Below are 27,439 nucleotides of genomic sequence, written 5' to 3'. Positions count from 1 at the left end.
TCTATATTAAAAAGTGAGTTTCAGCTGCCTCTGCTTGGGTAAAGCCCAGTCTTCATAATGTTCTGAAATTCTAAGATCAATTTTTATATCAGAGAACACAATGTGATGAACTTTTCTAAATTCCATATAAACTATAAAATACTCCTGTTACATCAAAGAGGAAAACAGACCAATCACTTAGCACCTGATTGAGCCGTGGAGTAAGCACGCCGTCGCCGCGCAATGACCCAGAAGCTTCTTACCAATGAGTTCAAGTCCAGATCATGCTGGCTTCGATTCCACCTGCGAATGTTCGTGGGTTTCCCCCGGGCTATGCCCAGTTTTTCCCACCACAATGCTGGTCGCCGTCGTACACGTGAAACATTCTTGGGTACGGCGTAAAACACCAACCAAATAAATAACTAAATCAACTGATGGATTACCTCCTTGGAGTGCCTGTAATACAAAACTTCTTATATAAATTAACATTCATTCTCAACATTTTCTGCGACATGGGGCCAAGTTTATGCCTTCAAATTACTGTATTATGTTGCAAAGTAAACCTACTAGTTTCCCCGCGCATTTGTACTCGTCTTTGTAGGTACAGTAATGTAGCGGGGTCGCGCCATTTTCACCAGGATCTTCGGGGTTCACCCTCTCCTGTTTCAGCAGGCACTGTAAATAAGTATTGACCAATCAACGTTGATAAAGTCATACCTGCTTAATAACGTGGGTTTTGACTTATGCCATCGATTCGCTTTATTGGTGTATCAATAGGTAATCAAGAATATTCCACTTCTATAATTAAGACCGAGTGAGAAACCGGACAGAATTGCCGGGCATGTGCACGAGAAACTTCCGATTGTGAAGCTGTAACTCATAAAAAGGATATAAATTCTGGTCCAATCATTTAAGAAAATGTGCCAAATAAACTACCGTGAAATACTGCGCTATATCAGAATTGTTTAGTGAAAGAAAATCACACAGTACTTGGAAGAATTTTAATTTGTTTAAAACTGTCAGAAAATTTCTGAAAATGTTTCAGAATACAAAGAAAGACATAAGATTTCAAATTCACAGACGCTGTTTGGTGTTTGGCTCGTGTCTCACAGCCATTAACGTAAAATTTTCAGAAGAAAAATCGTACCTGACATCTTAGAAGTAACTATTCTTCCACGATGACGGAAGAGATGAATATAACTTCAAAATCACAAGATAGGCCTGTATGATATTAATACACGCATTTGGCCTTCATATACATTTTCAACACAAAAGAATTAAAAGGGTTTTTTTTGTAAATTGTATTTTTGCATAGTTGCGGGACACAACACATTACTGAAGGCATATCTGTCACGTGCAAATTGCAAAATCATTTTGGAATCTCTGTAAAGCAAATACATAAGAAATAATGGAACATGAGGTAGACACTAATGTTACACTGCAAAGTTAATCGACAAAATTAACATTTAATACTATTTCAACAAATAAATGACAGGTTTAATGCCGCAATAGTAATAATTTATGAGTGCGTGTATGAGTTAGAAAGAGAAGCCTCCCTGATCAAGATCTTATTTATTTGTCTAAACTGACATCTATGCAGGACTGTAGATCCAATACGTTAGTTGTGTATTGTATATCCTTTACCTCGACAATGTCCACATAGGCCAGGTCAATGGCCAGTATCAGTGGAGTGAAGTATTTGTTATTGCAGACAGTGGTGTTTGCTCCCTTCCTCACTAAATATTCAATGCTGACTTTTTGCATGCCCTCCACCGACCTGTGCAGGGGTGTGTTTCCCTTGTTGTCTCGGGCGTCTAGATCTACAACGTGAAATCAGGCGGAGAAATCAAGGCGGGTAATAATAGCCGGAGTTTCAGCCAAATGAAGTTGCCAAGAGATAGTTTTTTGACGGATCAGTGGTGCTAACGGGAAAGTAGCCGTAGTTTCGTACCGCACAGCGTAGAATGTTAATGAATCTGTTCTTGCATATAAATCAAAGCATAGTGTGACCAGTGATGGCTGGCACAATAAAGCACGCATATGCCTGAATCACGCTGAATAGGCTTTCAGGCTCACTATTTAAATAATAAACGAGCTATCAAGGGCTGACAATACATAATCCACAGCCACAGTCAACAACGGATTGCTCTTGGCCACATACACATCCCTATCACAAATGGCAAATATTTTCTCCTAAATTCTTACAAATATTGAATTCATTTCGACCTATAAATAACGTAGCTTTGGCCAAGATAGAGTGCATTAAAGTACAAAGTGCTACTCAGCGCCACACTATCGGTCGATCGAGGAGCAAGTGGTTTTAAGTTAATCTGCAGGATGCTGCAAACAGATATTTTCGTAGTCCACTTACTGAAGACCTGGCAAAAACGGTCAGCTACAAGCCTTAACGTAAATGCATGCATGTAAAACATGCAATTAAAGATGAAGTCATAGTGCATGATATTATCCATTGGGTTTCATTGGATTTCTGTCGTTTTTGCATTATATACTGACATTCTCCGTTGTAGCTTCATCTCTTTTTCGAGTGAAAAAGAAAAAAAAGCTGGACATGTATTGCTTTTAATGAAGCACTACAAGGTCAAATCCCGAAATCAGGATGTTTTTAAGAATGTCTAGTAGATGTAATATGCGTGGTATAAAATAATGAATAGCCGTATACCCATTATAATTTTCATGCTCTTTTCATAGTTTTGCGTCATTGTTGTTGATTTTTGGCGAATAGGTAATCAGTTAATGTGGCCAGAACTCTCACGATTGGTGTTATTTCATTGTAATTTTGACGTTATTTTGAACTACATAATTCTGATCCAAACATGAATACCGACCATCATACCGGAAAAGAATAATCTATATGGATGCCGCTTAGAAAATCTTTTGTGTGAGACCTAAAATGCCTTGGCGGATAAAGAACCAAAAACAACATGTGAGAAGACTTTACATTAGCAAATCTATAATATGCCTGGAAAGTGTACATTGCAGAAAACATGTCCAAATCAATAAATTCGTATAGAAATAGATTTGAAGTCAGTCGCTTAACAGGATTCTACTATTGTTTACATATAAATAAAGATCTGCTTTCAGAAATTGGCTGAGCAGATTACAAACACTGAAGATTTCAAGGCTTATAACCATTCTCAGGAATGTATCTCTCTTATGGGAAAAGATTCCACGCCCAGGCCTAGAGTAATTGTTCTGTTCTCCCCACGCTCTCCCCATGCGTGGCGACAAAGAAAAGTAAGTTAAACATAAAATGACAAATAAAGAAATGAACATGCCCATAATGAACATTACGTAGTCTGTAGTGAATGAAATATCCTTTCTTGTTGCCCTGAACATGTATAACATTAACAGTTTAACTGTTTACTCTCCTTGTGGTGTTGACGGCTTCGGTGGTCTAATGGTTAGAGCGTCTGCCACGAAGTCTGGAGACCCGGGAACAGACCGGTCGGGTTATACCAAAGACTTTAAAAATGGTACTTGTTGTTGCAATGAATCCATTCATTCATTCATTCCTTCTGTTGTTTCAAGGCTTCCCTTCTTGCAATTAGAACTCGGATTTATTAAAGGTGTCCTACAGTATTCGTACCGACTCTAGTGCTTTACTCTATTTCCTGTGGCAAAAATATATATACTGTTATTATGGTAAGAATGCAGAAGTAGGAAAAAGGAATTGCAAACGTATCTCTTAAGGATAGGAGACGGTTAATCTTATCATACATATGGGTCAAAGAAAGACAGTCTGCTCTGTCATCCGAATTCTTGATCTGGAAGTCCGATCCCCTTATCATAGTGACATGTTTATTTTAGTGTGGGTCAAAGCAGTGAGTTACTTCATGTCTGGGCTACGAGTGCTTGGTGTTCCAGAATTGTTTTACTTATCCATGGTTTATTCCAAGCCGTCTCCTTTCTTCCACCGAAAACCCTGACCGCTGTCATATGAGTTAAAATTCTTGAGCGCACCAATCAATAAAATCATAAAAGGAAATTATACCTAAGTGAAATAAATCGAAGAATTTTTTAAAACCTCTGAAGTGTTTTTCACAGTTTGTTCTTTACGTGTTTGAATTCACTTGAGCTACGAAGCGATGAGGTCACTTGTGCCTTACCTCCTCCATGATTAAGAATGAATTCCATGACGACGACACGACCTTTTGACGCGGCATAGTGGAGTGTGCCCTGACCCCGCTGATCACGGATATGTAAGCGGGAGTGGTCAGCAGTGTACAGCTTTTCGAACTCTGCAATATCACCCTTAGCGGCAATCTGGAATTAAACAAAGAACTCATCGGCTCATTGATTAGGTGACTAAATCTGCAAACTCTCTGTTTCAGACTAGAGATATTGCCGTAGAAAAAAGTTTTATTATATACCCAACAACTTATATAAAAGTTGACACAATGGACTCCCACGGTGGAGATTATCTGGCTTATCAACATAATGACATGGGAACATTTTGGTGGCGTACCAGATAGCTCACCGAATCTCAATGAAACATTGCTGATGAACAAGATTTGGTCAAGATTTTCATTGGCACATCGGATAGTATATGAAAACTCAAACCTGTTGGTTGATGGAAATCTCTCCTGAAAATAAAACATTTAACTTTACAGCGTCTCTATAAAAGGTTGTAACTGATTAACTGAATATCGAGGGTAAAAAATTGCAAAAATGAAACATTATGAAAACACAAATTGTTAGGTCAGTCTTAATGTGAACGTAGCAAATGAACCAAAAAAATATTTTGGTGTCTCATAACAAATGCAGCAGCCTGTAGAATAATGAAAACAATTCCATCAAAACTCTCTTGCTGCAGTGTCTCAGTGAAATTTGGTTTATGAAAAGAGTAACGTCGGAACTTTTTGGAAAAACAGTCAGTCAGTCACGCCATTCATAACATTCCAGTATGAATTCTTAGGAATTCATTTATTTGATTGGTGTTTTACGCCGTACTCAAGAATATTTCACTTATACGACGGTAGTCAGCATTATGGTGGGTAGAAACCGGGCATAGCCCGGGGGAAACCCACGACCACCCGCAGGTTGCTGCCAGACCTTCTCACTTATCGCCGGAGAGGAAACCAGCATGAGCTGGACTTGAACTCACAGTGACCGCATTGGTGACAGACTCCTGGGTCATTACGCTGCGCTAGTGCGCTAACCGACTGAGCCACGGAGGCCCCTTATCTTCTTCGAAATATCTTCTTGTTAATAAGAATGTCAACTGAAATGTTCCAAGATGCATCATTTGTTTTCAAAAGCTGTGTTGCTCACATTTATGTTCTGACTGAATATTTGCACAGATGCTGTAAATACAGTGATGCAAATGTGGCGCGCACGCATAACAACTATGATAGGCAAGCATAATTGCTTCCGCTGATAATTATATCATACTGAAAGACGTCGTGAAAGTGAGTCAACTGTTCGTGCATAACACGTAATCTGAAGTATGCGTAATTGTGTATGGTACACACGCAATTTCCAAGAAACAGTTTTGAAAACGTTTCAAAAAGCTCCGCTTTTGATCCTTTCACCATGTATTCCGGTGTGATTTTTGTAAATTGTATGTTCCAGTACTCTATAACTGCCTTTGCTGAAAGATCCACGTCCGGTTCAGGATATACCCCCTCTATGTCATGTAATATCGAAAGAGAAACCTGAATATCGACGACAAATAACGAAAGTTCATATATCTGGAAGGAATTGCCTTCTGCTTTTTGGCACAGTCTGAGTGACTGAAATTAATTGTTGTTCAATCCTGTATGTGTCCCTTTTTTTTCTTTGGAACTCCTACTTTCATTGTCTAGAATCAGAACTGCAGGCGGTAACATGCATTAAATGTACATTTATCCGGGTGGTTTATTGGTATTATACTAATCCCGTAATGCAACTTAAAGCCTCGTGAAAGCCATTCCCAAAAGCAAAACAAATATATTCATGGTACCAAATCCGTGTTTATATAGAGCATTGAGAGGCAGTGTTGTCAATTACCGCTAAGCTGTGTACGTCACGTTATACGCTTCGCGACAAATAAACATTGCATCAAAGATAAGTTCCCCCGAAGCAATTTTTGACATTTAGAAAGATATTTGCCCAATCGTTGTGAAATTTTGCAAACAGTATCTTAGTAATCAAGCTAACTCACTGTATCAAAGATTATCATGTGGATACAGATATGTTCCAATGAGCATGCGCAAACGCATTATGGGACGGATTTTGAAAATTTTACAGACTGAAGATAATTTTGACTACCTGTACGACCTGATAATGTTATAATCTGGTGTAACCATCACGCTTTTGTATCACACTGAGACAGCGTGCTCGCATCGTGTTAAATGAGGCGTGTGATCCCATTTTGACGGAGGGCTAACCTGTTCTCCTGAAGTAGATGTCTGATGTGAACAAGACCGGACACCGCCGTAACACGGCGATAAACCGCTTGTTTCAAATGATTCCACAATTGTTCAATCCGGGGAATTGGCAGGTTATTGCATGCGCTTAATGCCTTCCTATTTAAAGAAGATATTTATCACTCTGGCACGATGTAGACGAGCATTGTCGTCCATAAAAAGAAATCTATTTCCATCTTGAATTTGTTCGTAAAATTTTCAAAATCGGACCGATAATGCATTTGCGTTTCCTCATGTGAAGCACATCTGTATCTACAGGGTAATACTTGCAACATCGTCTTGATTTGATTTACTGAAATACAAAAGTGTGTAAAATTTCACAACGACTAGGCAAATATCTTGGTAAATGTCAAACACAGTATTGGGGGGGAACTTACCTTTGATTTTTTTATTTATTTGATTGGTGTTTTACGCCGTAGTCAAGAATATTTCACTTATACGACGGCGGCCAGCGTTATGATGGGTGGAAACCGGGCACAGCCCGGTGGAAACCCACGACCATCTGCGGGTTGCTGTCAAACCTTCCCACGTACGGCCGGAGAGGAAGCCAGTTTGAGCTGGACTTGGACTCACAGCGACCGCATTGGCGAGAGACTTCTGGGTCATTACGCTGCGCCAGCGCGCAAACCAACTGAGCCACGGAGGCCCCAACTTACCTTTGATGCACTGTTTATTTATTCATTGGGAATCAATTTATGCCAGCATTAACTAGCCAAACATAGGGACGGAGGAAGATGACAATGTCTTATCGACCAAGACAAAGAACATGATATGGTAACTTTTGGCCTTATTTAGAGCACTAGATGTTCTCGCAACGACTGACGTGTGTAACGATATGGAATTGTATACACCGAAATATGATAAAGTTAGGCTTTCATATAATAATAATTTGTAAAATACGTAAGAAAACGTTATGATGAACAAAAAACAATAGAGAGCAAGACGTGGAAAACATCACTGGCATAATGTAAGCATAATAAAGGCGGCGCAAGACAAAGCTTTATTGGAAAACAGGCGAAAAATCAGTATTCATTCCGAAATGTTTAGACCTTCTTCTAAACTGATATATTCCCTGCCCAATTTCATAAGCTTTCACTCTGTAGCTCTCCGTCTTACAGCACAAATACAGGAGAGCTGCAGTAGTGTGTCAATTGGGATCTATCTTGTAGCAATCAGCTCTGACAATACTTCATCTCTGGACCCTAAACTTATACTGGGCTCGTTGTCCAATTCTGTCATACCAATGTGTTGATAAATGCGTTCCATTAACATCATGTTCGAAAAATGCTGATATGTGCAACTTTTTCAGTAAAATAAGTTAATACATTATTTGCAAATGAAGTTCATTGAAAGATGTCTGACTCAATTTTCACCTGCCCATTCAAATGAAGAACACGGGCCCAGAACAAGTTCTGTTTAGATACAGAGATTGTTAGACGCGCACACGTATTCCTGTTACGAGCATTACGGTGGTTCCTCTTATAGGAGTAATCTTGTGATAACGGTAACACAAATGTCACAAGGAAGTAGTTCAGCACAGTCCTGAATTTCAAAGTTAATAGAAAATAATTAATTTGTTCTTTAATGCAGTGGGTATGCCAATATCATTAGTAAGATATACTTATATAGAAAGCCGTAAACACATGCCTTTATGTAATATCTATGTCCTGTCTATCATTTGCTATGCATTTAAATATTCCTTCCCACCCTCACCCTTTAAAAAGATTCAAGATTAGACGTAATTATTTATTTATTTATACATATATATCACCTTGTTCAAAAGTTGCGTTAGCAAATTCAGCTCCTAAGTAGTTTTTTTTAGATAAAATGGTCGATATTTGTTTCATTTGTAAACTTTCAACCAGTACAAATAGTGTTGTGCGTTGTGTGTGTGCTTAAACAGTGTCGTCCTTTATTGTACCACTTTCACCGATACGTGAATAACTGAAAGAATAAAAAGCAAAATGCAGAGAATGATGTACTTTTACACAGTTTGTATCCCACTTACTTAAGTGGGAATTAAGTGGTCCCCTTTGTGTCATTTCCATATAAATGGAAGACTTACCTTCAGAATTCTGTAGGGACTGTGTTGTATAAGACAAACAGCCCCATTTGTCTGGCCACTGTCTTGTGTCTTTTCCGACAAAGCCTTCCATTTTCCTTCCTTTACAGGCTTCACGAAGGCATCTTTCGGAATCGCCTCCAGCTTCTGCATGGAATTTCTCGTGGCTACATCAGTCCCCAGAAGAGCGGAATTGCGAAGACGGGAAGGATACCTAAGTAAAAAAAAAAACACCTATGTTTTTTTTATTTCTGTACACTGTGTTAAAGGTTATTTGATTTTTGGAAGAACACTAAGATTTAGATGGAGAAAAGGAAAGCAAACGAAAAAGGGAAAACAAAACATGCCGAACAATCCCCGTGTCTAGTTTTTCTCCAGCAAGACCTGTAGTTGAACAGACAACAGCATATTCATAAACTACAGGTAAGTGCATGAAACACATTGTAGTATTACATAGTGATCTTGGCCTTTCCCTTCTTACAAAAGTTTTTTTTTATTAAAATAGTGGCTTTGCCTTAAGCTTTCGCAAACAAACCCAAGCATTTAATTCCCAAAGTTCTTTTTTTTCATAACTCTTATGTTGCTCTGTCACTGAATACATCAGTCGTTCAAATTTATACATCCCGTCTGTTAACATAGAATATTAACTTAACAAGCTACCTGAAAATGAGACAAGATCAAGACGACAGCAACACAGCAACCTTTTGTAGGATGTCGAAGCTATTAGGAATTATTTGTAATGTTATATACTAAATTATAATGCCACAGAGTTATCTTTTTTGGGGGGGGGGGGGAGAAAAGCTACAAAAAAGTGGATTAAGGAAACTTTTTGATAGTGGTTTCGGGTTAACAACTATAATTCCTCATTGCGGAGGAACAAATTAAATTTAAGATGTAAGACGTCTAAGCACATAGAGTGGCTTGGTAACAGTGTCTGGGGAATCAACAGTAGAAACTGTTTGTATATGTTTGTACACAAAATGATATCCAATTCCACTAAAGCACAGAGCCACAGATTCAGCAGGTACTACCGCATATCATGACCCTTAATGATATTTTCTGGGGAAATATTATTTTTCCATACAGATTTCCTCCAAGAAGCACACAGTCAAATGGCAAATGTGTAATATGCGAAATTAACGATGCATCGTTCAATGGTTTCTGGGTTGCATTAAATGCAAGAGCCTTTATAGGCTGCATACAGATGTTGCCCCCAAGTACAATAATCCCGATTCAAGAAACCAGAGAAAAATGTTCAAAGAACTCCATAGTACAGCTCATTCTTGATCTTCACAGATTATGAAAGGAGCCCCTATAAGCAACCCACAACTCTGACAGGTAAATCTATTTCATAGTGAAAAGGGTACAGGAAAATTTCTAGACCAAATCTTTCACGCGAACAAATTCATCACAGTACTAATGTGTTTTGTACAGAGTATTAAAGTTGAGACACCGGGTTAGAATTTCTGGATTGTCTTAAGATGGCGTTGACATATCGCCGGTGAAATGTATAATGCTTCAAATGGACAGGGGAAATATTTATTAATTCACTTTTCAGTTAGCATTTCATGCGTCGTAATTGAGAATATGTTACTGATAGTTATGAAATCTTACTTAGGAAAGCGGGCAACGAAAGACAAAACCGTTGTAGATGACGTACCCCTTCACTGAAGAACTGACCTAGGTGCCATAGTGCCGTGAAAAGTGAGCTAATTTGATGTATGTGTTTGGAGTTTGACCAATATTAAGACAAATATTGCATGTGCACAACCGTGGTATAAATGGGGTGAATTTACAACGGTAAACCGAAGTACCAACACAACCAGCTACAGAGTTGTATTCGAAAACGCGGCTGTATTGCTCATTGGCTAGTGTCAAGTATCCGATCCACCAGGTAAATTACATTAATGAGATAGAAAACGTTAATATTAACTAAAATAAATAATTTCTTTGTAGTCACTGTTCAGTTTGCAGAGATAACACAGGTACCTGTACTAATTATTTAGCCAGTCCCATACTTACGATACGGTGGGATCTGCGCAGTTCCCCCATGATGAGTACACCTGGCCAATGTATACTGTATTTTCTCTTTACGAGTCTTCAAAACCAAGCAAAACCGATCAGCCTGAATACGACTGGCGTATGAGTTATCTCTCTTTCCAAATAATTTAACGTTCAAAGGAAGATTGGGAATATTTATACACCTGTGAATTCTTTTTTTATCTGTTATTGGTTCTTGTTGTGATATATGGACTGATACATCAATTCCGTTTCATCCTTTTGCGATGTATGGACAAGGCATGTTCTGTAGTTATTCTATAGAGAGTGTCAATATATATTCCGTTATCATTTCATCAACCTTCCTACATATTCCGTTTTAAGCCGGTATGTTTAATATAAAATACCGTATATATGCACCAAACATTCACGGAGGTGTTCTGTTCACCTTCTGAAATGCTTGCAATGTTCCAGAAATTCTTCAATCAAGCACCAGAAAAATACAAAACATCGATGGGGTTTTCCCGATGATCAAAATCTTCTTGTTTCTTCATTGTTTTGGTACTGAATCCTCAATGGCAATCCTCAATGATCCTCAATGGGATCTGCCGATCATTCTTGTATATCATATTATTTCTACTCCCACATTCACCTGCTGTAATTTATTTAGTATGTTATTCCATTATTCTCTAAAATCATAAAAATATTTAATTGATCACGTAGAAAAACATGTTATAATTGTTATTCAAATATACAGATGAATTACGCACTTTTTCTTCTCTGTCGTGGTTGATCTCTGTCTGCTAAATAAAGCTTCATAAAGGTTCATTCCATTAGTGGTACGTGTAAATCATTAATATTGATTCTTATACACTAGTCATCAATTGTTCCCTTGTTCAGAATCCGAAAAACATATACCAGGGTATACAGAAGCGTTTCTTACTATGGTATATAACGTAAAGTCCAGCATATGTATCTACCGCACATTTACAATCTCACATTTTTTTAAATCGACATTTGCAATTCAATGAAAAGATGAAGCGGCCCAACGGCCACATATAGAGTGGTTATTTCTTTACCTTGGGGTCTCGTCGCAACACAAACTCATCAGGTTAAGTGGTCAAATTAAATGTATTACTAGTGAACCAAAGCTAGAACAATACCACATTACACAACAATCTCACACCAAAGGTATATAACAAAGTAAACACAAAAAGTAAAGTTGCTGTTGACTCAATTTAACGTTGTAACAGTCGCTAAAACTGCACTATCATTTCACCATTACTAAGCACATAATGTTAAATGTTTAGATTATTCCAATAAAGATCACAGCCATGTGCGACATTCTAAGGAATTAAAACCTTTATTGAAGCAGCTTTCCACATATGTAATACGGTGGACTAAGCATCCCTGAGGCCTGACCCCCTTGCATTATTTGAATGTGATTGTATGTTAAATGTGACGACAACACAGTATTTTGAGTGTTTCTAAACCAGTGACGTCTATGCTGTACGTCTATCACACTGTCGTCGCTGCTGTGGTTTAACTCTCTATGCCGTACGTCTATCACACTGTCGTCGCTGCTCTGGTTTTACTCTCTATGCTATAAGTCTATCACACTGTCGTCGCTGCTCTGGTTTTACTCTCTGTGCTGTACGTCTTTACTTATATTATATCCAGCGGCCTCTGCTCTACTGTGGGTATCACGAAAATCAGGTAAACAATGAAAATAAATGTTTCGTTTATACACACATTTCTGTTACACTTAATAACCGCATTCCGGTGTTTATTCATAAAGACTACGTTTAGTAATTAAAGGGGTATGAGTGAGTGAGTGAGTGAGTGAAAGTTTTAACGTCGCTTTCAACAATATTTCAGTTTATCGCGACAATAAGACGTCAAGTAGTCGATCTACTACGGATAATTCATTTACTATTCAGTCAAAAAAGGACATCAGAAGTCACATAACAAACACAGACGGTAGTTTAAAATTACAGCTTTCCTGCAATACCAATGGCAGAGAGAAAGTCAAAAATAGTATCACTTTCTACAGAATTGAAAAGTTCTGAAAGAGAGCTCACGTGATAAAAGGAATCTCGTACAGGAGCAAAGTCGCCACAGTCAAGCAATATGTGCTTGACTGTGAACCGTTGATCAAGCAAAGCAATGAGGAGCATCTTCTCCTTTTAACAAATACCCATGCGTAGCACGTGTGTGACCGATACGACACCTCCTCAAAATGCAAGAGCGGAGACGATGCCGTGAAAGGAAAGGCGCTGGACCAACAAACTGACGAATATCATGCAGTTTGTTGATTGTCTGGTCATCCCATTGAGCCTGAAACAAGCGCTTGATATAGGAGCAAATAAGTGAACGCAAGTCCGAATATGGAACGTCAGTTTGGGTAGTAACGGAATGCAAAGCCGCCTTCGCGGCTTCATCTGCAGCAGTATTCCCAGGGATACCCATATGCCCGGGCACCCAACAAAAGACAATGATAAAATCTTCATTAAGTCGTTTATACATCTCCGTGATAGACAGAATGTCTGGATGTACAGGCGAACTAGCCCGAATTGCCTGGAGGCAGGAAAGGGAGTCAGATGAGAAATCTGCTACCTCCTAGCTCTGGAATGGACCGAAGTGCGCACAAAATTGCCTTGGCTTCCGCAGTAAATACAGAACAGGTATTTGGAAACCGAGTTGAAACGGTTCTGGGCCCAAGGACAGCGGCAGAAACCATGCCATCATCATTCTTGGAACCGTCAGTGAATATGCGGTAATAAAATGGATACTTTGAACACATATTACTAAACTCCTGTTGGTATGCTAAAGGGTTGGTGGAAGATTTCTTCAGGGAGGAGAGCGAGATATCAACCTGAGGCTCAGGACATAACCACGATGGATCTTCCTGGATGCGTATGGGGGTGATAGTATCCAGCCCAAGTCCAGCTGCTTGCACATGTTCCTGGATGCGGACACCGAGTGGAGGAACAAATTGGATGGCTTCTGAGCATATAAGTCTTCAAATTCCGGATGGAAGACACAATCAACACAATTGGCTCTAAGCTTGGTGATATACTGTAAGGATAGTTTAGTTCTTCGAAGCTCCAGGGGAGGTTCGTTTGCCTCAACATACAGACTCTCCACATGAGAGGTGCGGAAAGCACCTAAGCACAATCGTAGGGCCTGGTGATGTACAGTATTGAGTTTCTTCAATAAATCCATAAACACTGCAGGTATAGTCTAGCTTAGAACGAATCAGTGCTCGATAGAGCTGAAGTAGGGTTTCATGATCCCCTCCCCATCGAGCACTAGAGACAACCTTCAAAATATCAAGCGCCTTTAGGCATCTGGCTCTAACATAATTAATGTGAGATTTAAATGTAAGGAGCTTATCGAAGATCACCCCGAGGAATTTTGCCTCCGGCACAACCTTGATGGGGGATCCATCTAAAAATACCTTGGGGTCTTCATGGGGGAAGTACTTCCGACAAAAGTGTACACAGTTAGTCTTCGACTTGGAGAACTTAAATCCGTTCTCCAGTGCCCAGGCATGGATTTTGTTAAGGCAAATCTGCAGCTGTCTCTCAATAGTGTGCATACCTTTGCCTCGACAAGAGATACCAAGATCGTCCACAAAAAGGGACGCATTCATACTAGGAAATAAAATTCTGGCAAGGCTATTAATCTTAATGCTAAAGAGAATAACTGATAAAATGCTGCCTTGAGGAACCCCCTGATCTTGTTCAAAGTAGTCAGATAGGGTAGCCCCAACCCGAACTTGGAAGTGACGATGGTCTAAGAATTTACGAATCAAGAGGACTTGCCTCGGTCCGTTCCTTGTTACGCTGGAACTGAGGCAAGTAATTATCTGAAGACGAATGGTGCGCAAAGGAAGCGCCCAACCTATTGGCTATGTCAAGTTTTTCTGTCAAAGAATTATTCCCGTCTTTAAGATGATTGACAGTGACAATGGATCCCTTGCCTTTGATGCGTTGGATCATATTCCAGACTTTTGACATAGGGGTACGATGATTAATCTAGAAACATAACGTTTCCAAGAGTCACGTGTTGGACTGTTTGATAGTCCTACGGGCTTTAGCTCGAGTACGCCTAACATCGTCTAAATTACCGGGAGATGGTCTACATCGGTACACGCGCTCAGCACGTTTCCTGAAACGCCTAGCTCGTTTACAGTCCTCCGTGAACGACGGTTTCTTAATACGGGGAACCGCTCAAGATTTCGGGATACATTTGGAGGCTACATCGATTAGCTGATCCGAGAATAACTGGATAGGATCAACTGCATCAAGAAAAAGGTCGCTAGTAAGTGTTTCACCACACAGAACAGCAAAGCGGGGCCAGTCTGCTTTATCATAATTAAAGCGTGGAAGGGAGGAAGATGCCGGCTCCTCAAGGGTAAGTATGGTGGGGAAGTGGTCGCTTCCTCACAGATCATCATGGACGCTCCAGCTGAATTCCGATCTTAGCCCTGCATCAAACAGAGCTAAATCAAGGACCGAATAAATGCCCTTTGCAGGATGAAGGTAAGTATGTGTGCCATCATTTAAGACGCATAGAGAGTTATTAGATATAAAATCCTCCAATACAGAGCCCTTCTGGTTACGTTTAGAGTCACCCCAGAGAACACTATGGGCATTAAAGTCACCCAAAAGAACACACGGTTTAGGTAATTGATCATATAAATTTTTCAGCTCTTGTTGGTGAAGAGTAGAAGAAGGTGGTATATAAATAGAACAGATTGTTAATACTATACCCAGTGTGATACGCACCGCCACCGCCTGCAAATCGGTGTTCAGTGCCATTCTATTGTGTATTACACCCTGCCTAATCAAAAGAGAAGAACCCCCTGATGCCTTTCCATTCGTAGACGTGGCAACAGCGTGATGAGATACATAACCTCGACATTGATAGCTAGGATCAGTCATCAGAGTTTCCTGCAAGCTAAAAGCTACAGGATTGAGGTCTTCAGCTAACATCTGGAGCTCTGCGAGGTTACACCTCAATCCTCTACAGTTCCACTGTAAGATCTTTGTAGTAGCCATTATTAATATTTATTTATTCTTTTTCTTTTTTCTGGACTTCTTATACATCGCTGCCCTACGCTCAGCAAAATCCTCCTGTGACAACGTTATCAACTTCCTCTGCTTTTTAACCTTGTCAACTTTAGAGTCTCGTCGCAATGTGCGATAATACGACCCCAGGGATGTTGAGACAGGTACCAAGACCTCACCCTTGCCATTAGTATAGGCAGGCAATTCTTCGGGTGCATCCATTTCCGAAAGAGATTCCTCCATATTGGATTCTCCACCAGCCCTAGACATTTGCTAGATTGCTGAGAACTTCCCTGAGGATCAAGGCAATCTGCTATATCTCCAGTGTCTAACTGTGACATTGTAGACGGGTCAGGGCTGAACGTGCTACCCCATAAGGACGGGCTCTTACCAAGTGCACCTTTGGAGGGCGTCACGCCACTGGATTGCGTCTCCTTAATGCAGAATGGCGTAGTATTCGAAATTTCGGACGATCTAGGGGGTGAGGAGGAATTCGAGATTTGACTCATACCGACAACCCACTCCGGGCTATTTGACGTCTGAGATGCCTCGCAAAGGCTCTGGGGCCCACCTACTACTGGCGATTCGCTTAAGTTCCTTACCTTATTTGTAGCATCATTACGCTTATTTCGAATCTTTTTGCTGGAGGACATGGAGTTAGTGACAACTTGCCACTCTCCAGCTTCCTCGTTGTCAGCAGCAGAGTTATCTAAAGTCCCTTTATTTTGTTGACTGGCAGGAACAGACTCGCCAGAAACCCCAATTTCCATATCATTCCCATGTCCCTCACTATAATTACCATCATCATCTCCTCGACCTTCATTCTCATCTTTACTGTCACCTTCAACTTCATAAACATTACAATCTTTATCATCATCATCATTATCATTGCAATCGTTATCGTCATTGTCGCCATTGTCATTTTCATCGCTCAGCGGGCAGTCCTTTTGAAAATGGCCTGCCTGTTTACACTTGAGGCATTTATCCTTTAACGGACAGTCGGCCTTGAAATGTTCTGTGCTATCACAGATGTGACAGGCACGGACCTGACCTCTGTACCACAAAGGAATTCTAAAATTCCCAACCGAAATTGATTGTGGAATGATCTCGGTCACACCACTCATGTAAATACGGCGCATACCATTCTCAAGTGACCTATCAAAAAGGTAATGTTCCCGGCTGACGTGATGGACCGTGCCATACCGGGCCATCAAACCTCGAATAGTGTCATCGGGCACCTCGATCGGACATCGAGATCTAACCAGGAGCCTTTGCTCCTCCACATCATATATTGGACAATCTACCCCGTTGAATGAGAAGCCGCTAGTCAACAGCTGTTCCTTCACAGTTTGCGTAGCCACTGTAACATTCCAGACATCTCTAGAGACATTGATTAGTCTCTTTAGGACATTAGGCCAACTCCCCACTAACTCCTTTAGCCGATTGTATACTTCAACCCGTTGTACATCTCCCTGTATCATAAGCTTAAGGCTTAAGGGTCTATTTACTCGCCCTGCCCACAACATTGTGGGCCAGGGCGAGAACTACTACCCTAAAGAGAGGGCCACAACTATGCGTTTGGAACAGTGTGGATGCTGAGTGCAAAATAGATACGATATTACAAAGTGGAAATGCACTAAACTATGTACAGGCTATTTACAGAGAGGCTAGTGAATACGTCCTGCCTCTAAGAGCGACAGAACGTAATGTCACACCACCTTCAGACTGGGTGACAACTAAACAAAAGCTGAGAGCGCAAAGGCTAGTTCCACGGCCAGCCAGGGACTCTAAAGGGGTATGTTTGTTATAGGGACATGACTGATATTTCCAATTAAAACACAAATAGCTCAACAAACATGACTGTTATGAAGAGCAAAAAGTCGGTAAACATGTAATAGTCTCTATTACAGTAAACATGTGATATATTTAAGTAGGGAATGTCACATGTTTACTTTGTAAGAATAGTCATTTATTTGTACTATGTCTACAAGGTATAGTTGGCCATGAAAATTAGAATCAAGCATACAACAATAGACATCCCAGTCCTTCCATAAAAATACCGCAATGTTCAGGGAGTCCTGCCAATGCCCATCAATTAAGACGAATCCCAGATAGACCAAAGAGCTCACGGCAATAATCAGATGGATGATGTCGTCGGAGATAAAAACTGAATGCATATCAACATTATTGCTATAAATTAGGCCTACGCTACGCCCCTAGATACTGGTCGACTCCATCACAACAAAAAGCATAGCGACCGTGAGTCTTCTCTGCACAAAACACGCTCTACTGGTGTCATCATTTATTAAAGACAACACTCGCCCCTGAGGGTAAACAAATGTTACATGTTTAAATCAGCTATAGTATGTTCCTTTCATGGTGTGTACTTCAGTAAAACTTTCTAAAGCTGGTTTTGACTGACCTAGGCCTGATATCTTTTCACACCATTTGACATGTCCATGTGATAATATGTAAGCTCCAAATATCACAAAACACATTATATTTATTCATTTATTTTATTGGTGTTTTACATTGTACTCGAGAATATTTCATTTATGTGACGGCGAACAACATTATAGTGGAAGGAACTTGGGCGGAACCCCCGGTGGGGGGGGGGGGCACGATCATCCGCAGATTGCTGGCAGACCTTCCCACGTACGGCCTGAGAGGAAGCTAGCATGAGCTAGACTGGAACTTATAGCGACCCCGTCAGTGAGAGGCTCCAGGGTCATTGTGGCGCGCTGGCACGCTAACCACCACAACTAAGGAGCCCCGGAAACAAGCGATGGAGGAATTATCCAAAGCTGTGTCTAAAACATTACAGCGGCCGTACGTGGGAAGATCTGCCAGCAATATGCGGACGCCCGGTTTCCTCCCACCATAATGTTGGTCGCCATCGTATAAGTGAAATATTCTTGAGTACGGTGTAAAACACCAATCAAATAAATAAATCAATAATACATTACAGAGTATATGTTATGTATGCACGGGGTTTAACGTCGTACAATTGTTCACTTTATACTGACACTGGGCCAACTAGCACTAGTGAAATGAATTTTAAGCAAGAAAATATGGAATGAGTGAGTGCTTGGGGTTTAACGTCGTACTGAACAATTGTTCACTCATATGACGACGGACGAGTCCTTGGAGTGCATGTAATGTGTCACTTTGTTGCAGGACAGTTTTCCATTGTTTCACGGAGACGACTTACCGAAGGCAAGTAAGCCCGAGCCATTGTACTGATACGAGTCAAGCAGTCGTCGCACTATCCCCTTCATGCTGAACGCCAAGCGAGGAAGTTACAACTTCCTCTTTTAAGATCTTAGTATCAACTGTACTACAGTACCAACTGTACTATCGGGGCCGGTAACAAAATATGTATGTGACGCCACTGATAGCCTCCCGGTCACTACAGACCACCGTAGAGTTCCATAATTAAAAACCATTTAGTTGACAGTATTTTAAAAAATCGATTATTTTAGTGTTTTCTTTCCCTTTCAGTTTTGTAAAAAAATTTTGTCCAGTAAGCAGAGTTTTGAAGAAAAAAACAATACATGTTGAAAAAAAACAATACATGTAGAACTTTAGTTGCTCAACTAAGTCAATTACTTTTGCATAAAAATCTGGGAAAGTTTCGTAAAATCGGGCCCTGATAATTAGGTTTACATTGGTAAAAAAAAGAACACGAAGAATATTGCGGCTATTACGCACTTCCCCTCCCCTCCCCACTCACTGCTGTATTGAGTTATTGGCTCCCTGACTGCTATAATGTCTTGTAAGAACGCCTGACAATAGTGCCCTGTGTACATCATCCGCTGTACCGCTGTCAATCTTACTGTTTTGGTTTTCTTTATAGGAATACATACATGAAAGCTTTAAAGAATTTACATATAGTTTAAAGAAGATTTTCAAAGTCATGTACTAGGATGTTGGATGAACTGAAAACAGTCGGCATTGCCATATTTAGCGATACATTGGATGATTTGTAATTTTCGCGAACATCAGAGTGAGAGCGACCTCCCGGCAAATGTAAACGATATCGCATGAAATAATCTCTATTGATAACACAAATCAAGAGATTAAAAATCATCCAGGTAAATCGTTATTAACGAACGAGAACTTACCTGAATGCCAACAGCGGAAAGATTCGGTTGCGATCTACGTCTTTTTCCATTGGTTTCAGAAATGCGTCCTTGTTACAGGTTGTCGGTGTCATGGAATGGAAAGATGCCACAAGCAGATTGTATCGAGCCTTCGCGGCCCAATAGAAATGAGAATGGCAGCCATGGACAGCGGGAGATAACTCATTCGGATCACTCTAAGTATATCGTCGGCTTATAGGCTTGAGAACCCACTTACTGCCTCAGACGCCCTTTAATATTCCATAATCGACAATGTTGTACTGTAGCCCAGTCGTGAACAATCCGTTGCCAAAAAGCATTGGTGCATACTTGGCCCAGCCTGGGTGAAAGCAGCCATAAAAATCTTGACATAGGTTGACCGTCTAAGTTTGGACCTTCCTATGCTGGCAGCTGGGAGGGGTGCCTAGGAACGCCAAGTGGACGTCACTCGCAGCCTCATCACCACCTGTCTTCTTCTGTCTTCTCGCCCAGAATTTCAAACTTTAATCATTAAAACACATACCTGCCAAAATCTTAGACAATTTCCATCATTTTGATACCAAGCATGCACCTGTATACTAAAACTGGCAGGCTGGCAACGAAAAAAGACTTTACACCCTATAAAATACACACAATTACACTGACCAGATAACTGTCACAGGGATGTAGTACATGTACGATATCGCACGTATAGGACAATGGTACGTTAATAGTGACGACAAACATATCGTAAGACTAAAGTAAACTAAACGACAGCGCCCTGATTTACGTATGTATACGTTTATTTATTTAACTCCGCGCTCAAATTATTTTCACTGATTCGTCCGCAAATGTGTGTTTATCGGAGATTGTACTACAGTTAACATACATGTCATGTGACTGATAATTGAAGCCAATAACAACGGAGATACATGTGTATCCTGCTGTTTATTGTGCACTTGATGGTTCCAAAAGGCAATTAGGTTGTAGATGATACACTTTTTGTGCCATTATCGGAAATCACCTCTACAACGATGAACATTTACAGTGAACAGTTGAACATGTGTTAATTTGTGCGTCCATATTTACTTTAGTAATGGATTATACGCTAAATGCACCGATAACGCGCATAAAGCAGAATTATATAACAGCCCTATATTTGTTTATATGTGACAAACTTTCTAGCATCTAAAAGACCCATATATTTGCCCATATTTGTTTATAGGTGACAAACTTTCTGGCATCTAATAGACCCGTATTTCTCTATAAATGACAATCTTTCTGGCATCTAATAGACACATATTTGTTTATAGGTGACAAACTTTCTGGCATCTAATAGACCCACATTTCTTTATAAATGACAATCTTTCTGGCTTCTAATATGTACATATTTGTTTATATGTGGCAAACTTTCTGGCATCTAAAAGACCCATATTTGTTTATAGGTGACCACATTTCCTGCAATGTAATTTTTCTGTGTGCAATGGCCGAAAATCGTTATTTCACGTCTGACCTGTACACAGGCTTAGGGTTGTCTTTAGTCGTTCGTCCACGTCATAGTCTGAACATAATTTCTGAATTTTAGTTGTGATAGAATTTGGTGATAAAGACACAGGATTTTTCGCTTATTCCGTCCTCTTTGAGAGGAGGGGTTTCCTTTCTATCTCAGACTGATATTTCCGTTGAGGAATGAATCGTACAGATTTTTAGATTTTTGTTTTTCCTTGACTTGGACCAATTGCTCTTTACGGCGATCAGCTGCCCTACAACAAGGAGACACAATACATCCACTCTAAAGGCTCCTTCGTCGGCATATGACTGAAAAATTGTACGACGTCAAACTCCAAGCACTCTCTCCCTCACTCAATGTCAGTCTTCTTTAACAGCACGAGAAACAAGTATTATTGCAGGAGCAGTGCAAATCATAAAATACAACTGTGCAAGTCAGATGAGTGAGTGAGTGAGTGAGTGAGTGAGTGCTTGGTGTTTCACGTCGTACACAACAATTTTTCAGTCATATGACGACGAAGGAATCCTTAGGGTGCATGTACGTGTAATGTGCCTCCTTGTTGCAGGACGGATTTCCACCGCTCTTTTATTTAGTGCTGCTTCACTGAGACAACTTACCGAAGGCAAGTAAGCCGCCCCGCCCGAGCCATTATACTGATACGGGTCAACCAGTCTTTGCACTATCCCCTTCATGCTGAACGCCAAGCGAGGAAGTTACAACTTCCTCTTTAAAAGCAAGTCACATGAGGAACCGCTTCCTGTGATATCCCCATGGACCCCTGAATGGACATATTTGTTAAGAAAATTCATACTGAGATAGAAAGGTGCATTCAAGAAACTACCAATCTGCTCTCTGTATAAACGGTACTCTCATGCATGATCCCACTTGAAATCTCGTAACGTACGGCGAACTCAGTTAATGTCATGAGGTGCTATTTGTATTCCATGCCTTATTTATTTTAAACGTAGCCCATAGATTGTTCCACACGATATGTAAATATTAGGATTTCTATACCAGGATTTAAAATTGATCGACATGGGCTCCCCAGCGAGCGAAAGCTACATTTGCTTCTGTGGATTAATAACCTGACGATGGCTGAAGAAACTTGAATGATTTCAAGCCGCACGTAACTATAATGACACATTTTGTAGAGACATAAAAAGTCTTATCTCGTAAAAATGTTCAAACGCCGTTTAAAGCTAATTCATTCCATGTATCTTGCCACGAAAAATGCAACGGTGTGTACCGCATTGCTATACAATAACGAGGTTGAGATGTGGCGAAGGTTAAATCTTGGATGGCGTCATAATGAACTGCCCACTAATTGAAAATTTTTGACTTTTTTTCTTCCAAAAAGCTCCGATTGCATACGTTGTCCCGCATCGTTTGATACCTTATTTATCTTTGTTTATTTATTTGGCTGATGTTTTACGCCGTTCTCAAGAATATTCCACTTTCACGACAGCGGCCAGCATTATGGGTAAACCGGGCAGACCTGGAGGGAATCCCACGACCATCCGCAGATTGCTGAAAGACCTTCCCAAGTACGTAAGAGGAAGTCAGCATGAGCTGGACTTACAGCGACCGCATTGGTGAGAGGCTCCTCGGTGCTCAACAGGGACGCCACCACTGGTGATCATTAGTATGGATGTACGTTGTACCCTGCTGTGATGAGACCCACTTCCAGACGGGATGTGGTGCTATTTAATATGAGATACTCTCTATGGATATTTTACTTCACAGTATGTTCTGTTCTTATTTTCGGAATCACCAGTACAAAAAAAGACAACATTTTACACGTTCATAGGGATCAAATCATCATCTCCAAAACATTCCCTGGATGTTTTATAAACGCTTTCACACTTCATTTTTACAGTTTCTGCTTGTGAGATCCTTCACATTTAGGATACGACTTTGTGTAAGAGAACAACGTTGGTGCTACAGTGATTTCTATGTAATCCTTCAATCCAAAGAATATAATTTCACTTCTGTTATTAAACAATTCGTCTTTTCTTATTTATTTATTTGATTGGTGTTTTACGCCGTACTCAAGAATATTTCACTTATACGAAGCTGGCCGGCATTATGGTAGGAGGAAACCGGACAGAGCCCGGGGGAAACCCACGACCATCCACAGGTTGCATGCAGACCTTCCCATGTAAAGCCTGGAGAGGAAGCCAAATTCGTCTTTTCACTTACGATGTTAAACCTTTGCATCATATCCTGTAGCGTTATGACACCAGATTGTGTCCATCCTGAAGATGATGAAAGCTACAGAATATAAATCCACAGTACAGAGACCAGAAGGATTTCACGTAATCCTACTTTCCAGGTCTCAGTACAATACACATACTACAGCCCACTTCACACAGCCCACCCAGGTCTCAGTACAATATACATACTACAGTCCACTTCACACAGCCCACCTATTTCTCGGTGTAATACACATTGCAGCCCACTTCACGCAGCCTATCTAGGTCTCAGTACAATACACATGCTACAGTCCACTTCACACAGCCCACCTAGGTCTTCGTACAATACACATACTACAGCCCACTTCACACAGCCCATCCAGGTCTCAGTACAATACACATACTACAGCCCACTTCACACAGCTCACCCAGGTCTCAGTACAATACAAATACTACAGCTCACTTCACATAGCCCACCTAGGTCTCAGTACAATATATACTACACCCTACTTCACATGGCCCGACCAGATCTCAGTACAATACACATACTACAGCCCACTTCACGCAGCTCACTCAGGTCTCAGTACAATACACCTACTACAGCTCACTTCACACAGCCCACCTAGGTCTCAGTACAATACACATACTACAGCCCACTTCACACAGCCCACTTCATACAGCCCACCCAGGTCTCAGTACAATATACATACTACAGTCCAATTCACACATCCCACCTATTTCTCGGTGTAATACACATTGCAGCCCACTTCACACAGCCTATCTCGGTCTCAGTACAATACACATACTACAGCCCACTTCACACAGCCCACCTAGGCCTTCGTTCAATACACATACTACAGCCCACTTCACACAGCTCACTCACGTCTCAGTACAATACACATACTACAGCCCACTTCACACACCTCACTCATGTCTCAGTACAATACACATACTACAGCCCACTTCACACACCTCACTCATGTCTCAGTACAATACACATACTACAGCCCACTTCACACAGCTCACCCAGGTCTCAGTACAATACACCTACTACAGCTCACTTCACATAGCCCACCCAGGTCTCAGTACAATACATACTACACCCTACTTCACACGACCCGACCAGATCTCAGTACAGCCCACTTCACGCAGCTCACCCAGGTCTCAGTACAATACACCTACTACAGCTCACTTCACATAGCCCACCCAGGTCTCAGTACAATACATATACTACAGCCCACTTCATACAGACCAGTTCAAACAGGCCACCCAGGTCTCAGTACAATACACGTACTACAGCTCACTTCACATAGCCCACCCAGGTCTCAGTACAATACATACTACACCCTACTTCACACGGCCCGACTAGATCTCGGCACACCATATATACTTGGACCAACCCTGGTCTCAGTACAATACACATACTACAACCCACTTCACACAGCCTATGTATGTCTCAGCACAATACACATACTACAGCCTACTTCACACAGCCCACCTAAGTCTTCGTACAATACACATACTACAGCCTACTTCACACAGCCCACCTAAGTCTTCGTACAATACACATACTACAGCCCACTTCACACAGCCTATGTAGGTCTCAGTACAATACACATACTACAGCCCACTTCACACATCCCACCTAAGTCTTCGTACAATACACATACTACCCATATTATCATTGTCTCAGTACAATACACATACTACAGCCCACTTCACGCAGCTCACCCAAGTCTCAGTACAATACACGTACTAGAGCTCACTTCACATAGCCCACCCAGGTCTCAGTACAATACATACTACACCCTACTTCACACAGCCCACGTAGATCTCAGTACAATACACATACTACAGCCCACTTCACACAGCCCACCCAGGTCTCAGTACAATATACATACTACAGCTCACTTTAGACAGCCCACCTGGTTCTCGGTGTAATACACACTACAGCCCACTTCACGCAGCCTATCTAGGTCTCAGTGCAATACACATATTACAGTCTACTTCACACAGCCCACCCAGGTCTCAGTACAATACACATACTACAGCTTACTTCACATAGCCCACCCAGATCTCAGTACAATACACATACTACAGTCCACTTCACATACCCCACCTAGGTGTCTGTACAATACACATACTACAGCCCACTTCCCACAGCCCACCCAGGTCTCAGTACAATACACATACTCTATCCAACTTCAAATGGTCCACCCAAGTATTCGTACAATACACATACTACAGCCCACTTTGCACAGCTCACCCTTGTCTTAGTACCATACAAATGCTAAAGCTCACTTCACATAACCTACCCAGGTCTCAGTACAATACATACTACACACTACTTCACACGGCCCAACCAGATCTCAGTACACCACACATACTAGTGCCGACCTAGGGCTCAGTACAATACATATACAACAGCCCACTTCACACAGCCTATCTAGGTGTTAGTACAATACACATACTACAGTCCACTTCACACAGCCCACCCTGGTTTCAGTACATTGCACATACTACAGCCCACCTAACACAGTTCAACCAGATCTCAGTACACAATGCATACTACTGCCCACCCAGGTCTCAGTACAATACACATACTACAGCCCACTTCACGCAGCCTATCTAGGTCTGAATGCAATACACATACTACAGCCCACTTCACACAGCCCACCCAGGTCTCAGTACAATACACATACTACAGCCAACTTCACACAGCACACCTAGATCTCAGTACAATACACATAGTACAGCCCACTTCACACAGCCCACCTAGGTCTCAGTACGATACACATACTACAGCCCACCTCACACAGTTCAACCAGGTCTCAGTACACAACGCATACTACAGCCCACCTCACACAGCCCACCTCACACAGCCCACCCAGGTCTGAGTACAATGCACATATTACAGTCCACTTTACACAGCCCACCCAGGTCTCAGTACAATACACCTTCGACAGCTCACTTTACACAGCCCACCCAGGACACAGTACAATACATATACTACAGCCAACTTCACACAGCCTACACAGGTCCCAGCACAATGCACATACTACAGCCCACTTCACACAGCCCACCCAGGTCTCAGTACAATACACATAGTACAGCTAACCTTACACAGCCCACCCAGATTTAAATATAAGGCTGCTGCACATACATCCCCGGCAGGAAACCAATCTGAACTGAATGAACTGAAGTTTAAACTCACACCAACAATACAGCCTGCATTCTGTAACACACCAAGGCCTCTGTACAATAGATTTATTCATTTATTTGATAGATGCTTTACCCAGTACTCAAGAAAATTTCACTCATACGACGGCAGCCAGCATTATGGTGGGAGGAACCAAGCAGAGCCCAGCGGAAACCCACGACCATACACAGGTTGCTGACCTACCTTCCCACTTATGGCTGGAGAGGAAGCCAGCATGAGTGAGGCTTGAACTCACAGCGACCACACTGGCGAGAGGCTCCTGGCTCATTACGCTGCGCTAACGCACTAACCAACTGAGCCACGGAGTCCCCCTGTACAACAGACACACTCCACTTATTTCTTTATATGTTTATTGGTTTACACTGTTCTCACAAATATATCCCTTACACATGTTCATTTTACATTACAATATTATGGTGTGAGGAAACAAGCAGAGCCAGGAGGAATCCCATGACTGCCTACATGTTGACTGCAGACCATCTCACAGAGGAAGCCTGCCTGAACTAGATCTGAATTCACAGCGACCGCACACACAACAGCCCACCTTGCATAGCCGTATTAGTTATTACCATAAGTGTTACTTTTGCAATGACAGGTCCTTGATATCATACCCTGCTCATCCAGAAAAAGAATTTACCTTTACTGTTAGCGTCCACATACTAGTACTCTTTCTGCTGTGATTTATTCACACTATTTGTACGTGCCGGATATCCCTCATATTTTATGGTCTGGAATCATAATTATTATGTACAGAACATAAGCTGCTGGCCAAATGTCTCGTATCTCTTACCTTCACCCTAGTCAACTATTACATAAAGGCGTCATTCCGACGGCTATCTGAGAAAAGGACTTGTGCTGCTCTCTTATCCTAGGCC

General features: G+C 41.2%; 1 protein-coding gene across 1 annotated transcript in view; it reads right to left on the bottom strand.

Moving 5' to 3' along the window:
* The window catches only part of LOC135470808 (transient receptor potential cation channel subfamily A member 1-like), a 47,587-nt gene extending 37,427 nt beyond the window's left edge, over nt 1–10,160 (bottom strand). Inside the window, exons 1-5 of the mRNA XM_064749851.1 lie at nt 10,150–10,160; nt 8,473–8,683; nt 4,107–4,263; nt 1,624–1,799; nt 547–654 (exon numbers count right to left, since the gene is read on the bottom strand). Coding sequence (XP_064605921.1) covers nt 547–654; nt 1,624–1,799; nt 4,107–4,263; nt 8,473–8,683; nt 10,150–10,160 — 663 coding nt within the window. The remainder of the gene's footprint in view (nt 1–546; nt 655–1,623; nt 1,800–4,106; nt 4,264–8,472; nt 8,684–10,149) is intronic.
* Between the last annotated feature and the right edge of the window lie 17,279 nt (nt 10,161–27,439).

Source organism: Liolophura sinensis, chromosome 7 (genome assembly GCF_032854445.1).
Source record: "Liolophura sinensis isolate JHLJ2023 chromosome 7, CUHK_Ljap_v2, whole genome shotgun sequence".
NCBI classification, from domain to species: domain Eukaryota; kingdom Metazoa; phylum Mollusca; class Polyplacophora; order Chitonida; family Chitonidae; genus Liolophura; species Liolophura sinensis.
This window is presented reverse-complemented; position numbering and strand designations above follow the sequence as displayed.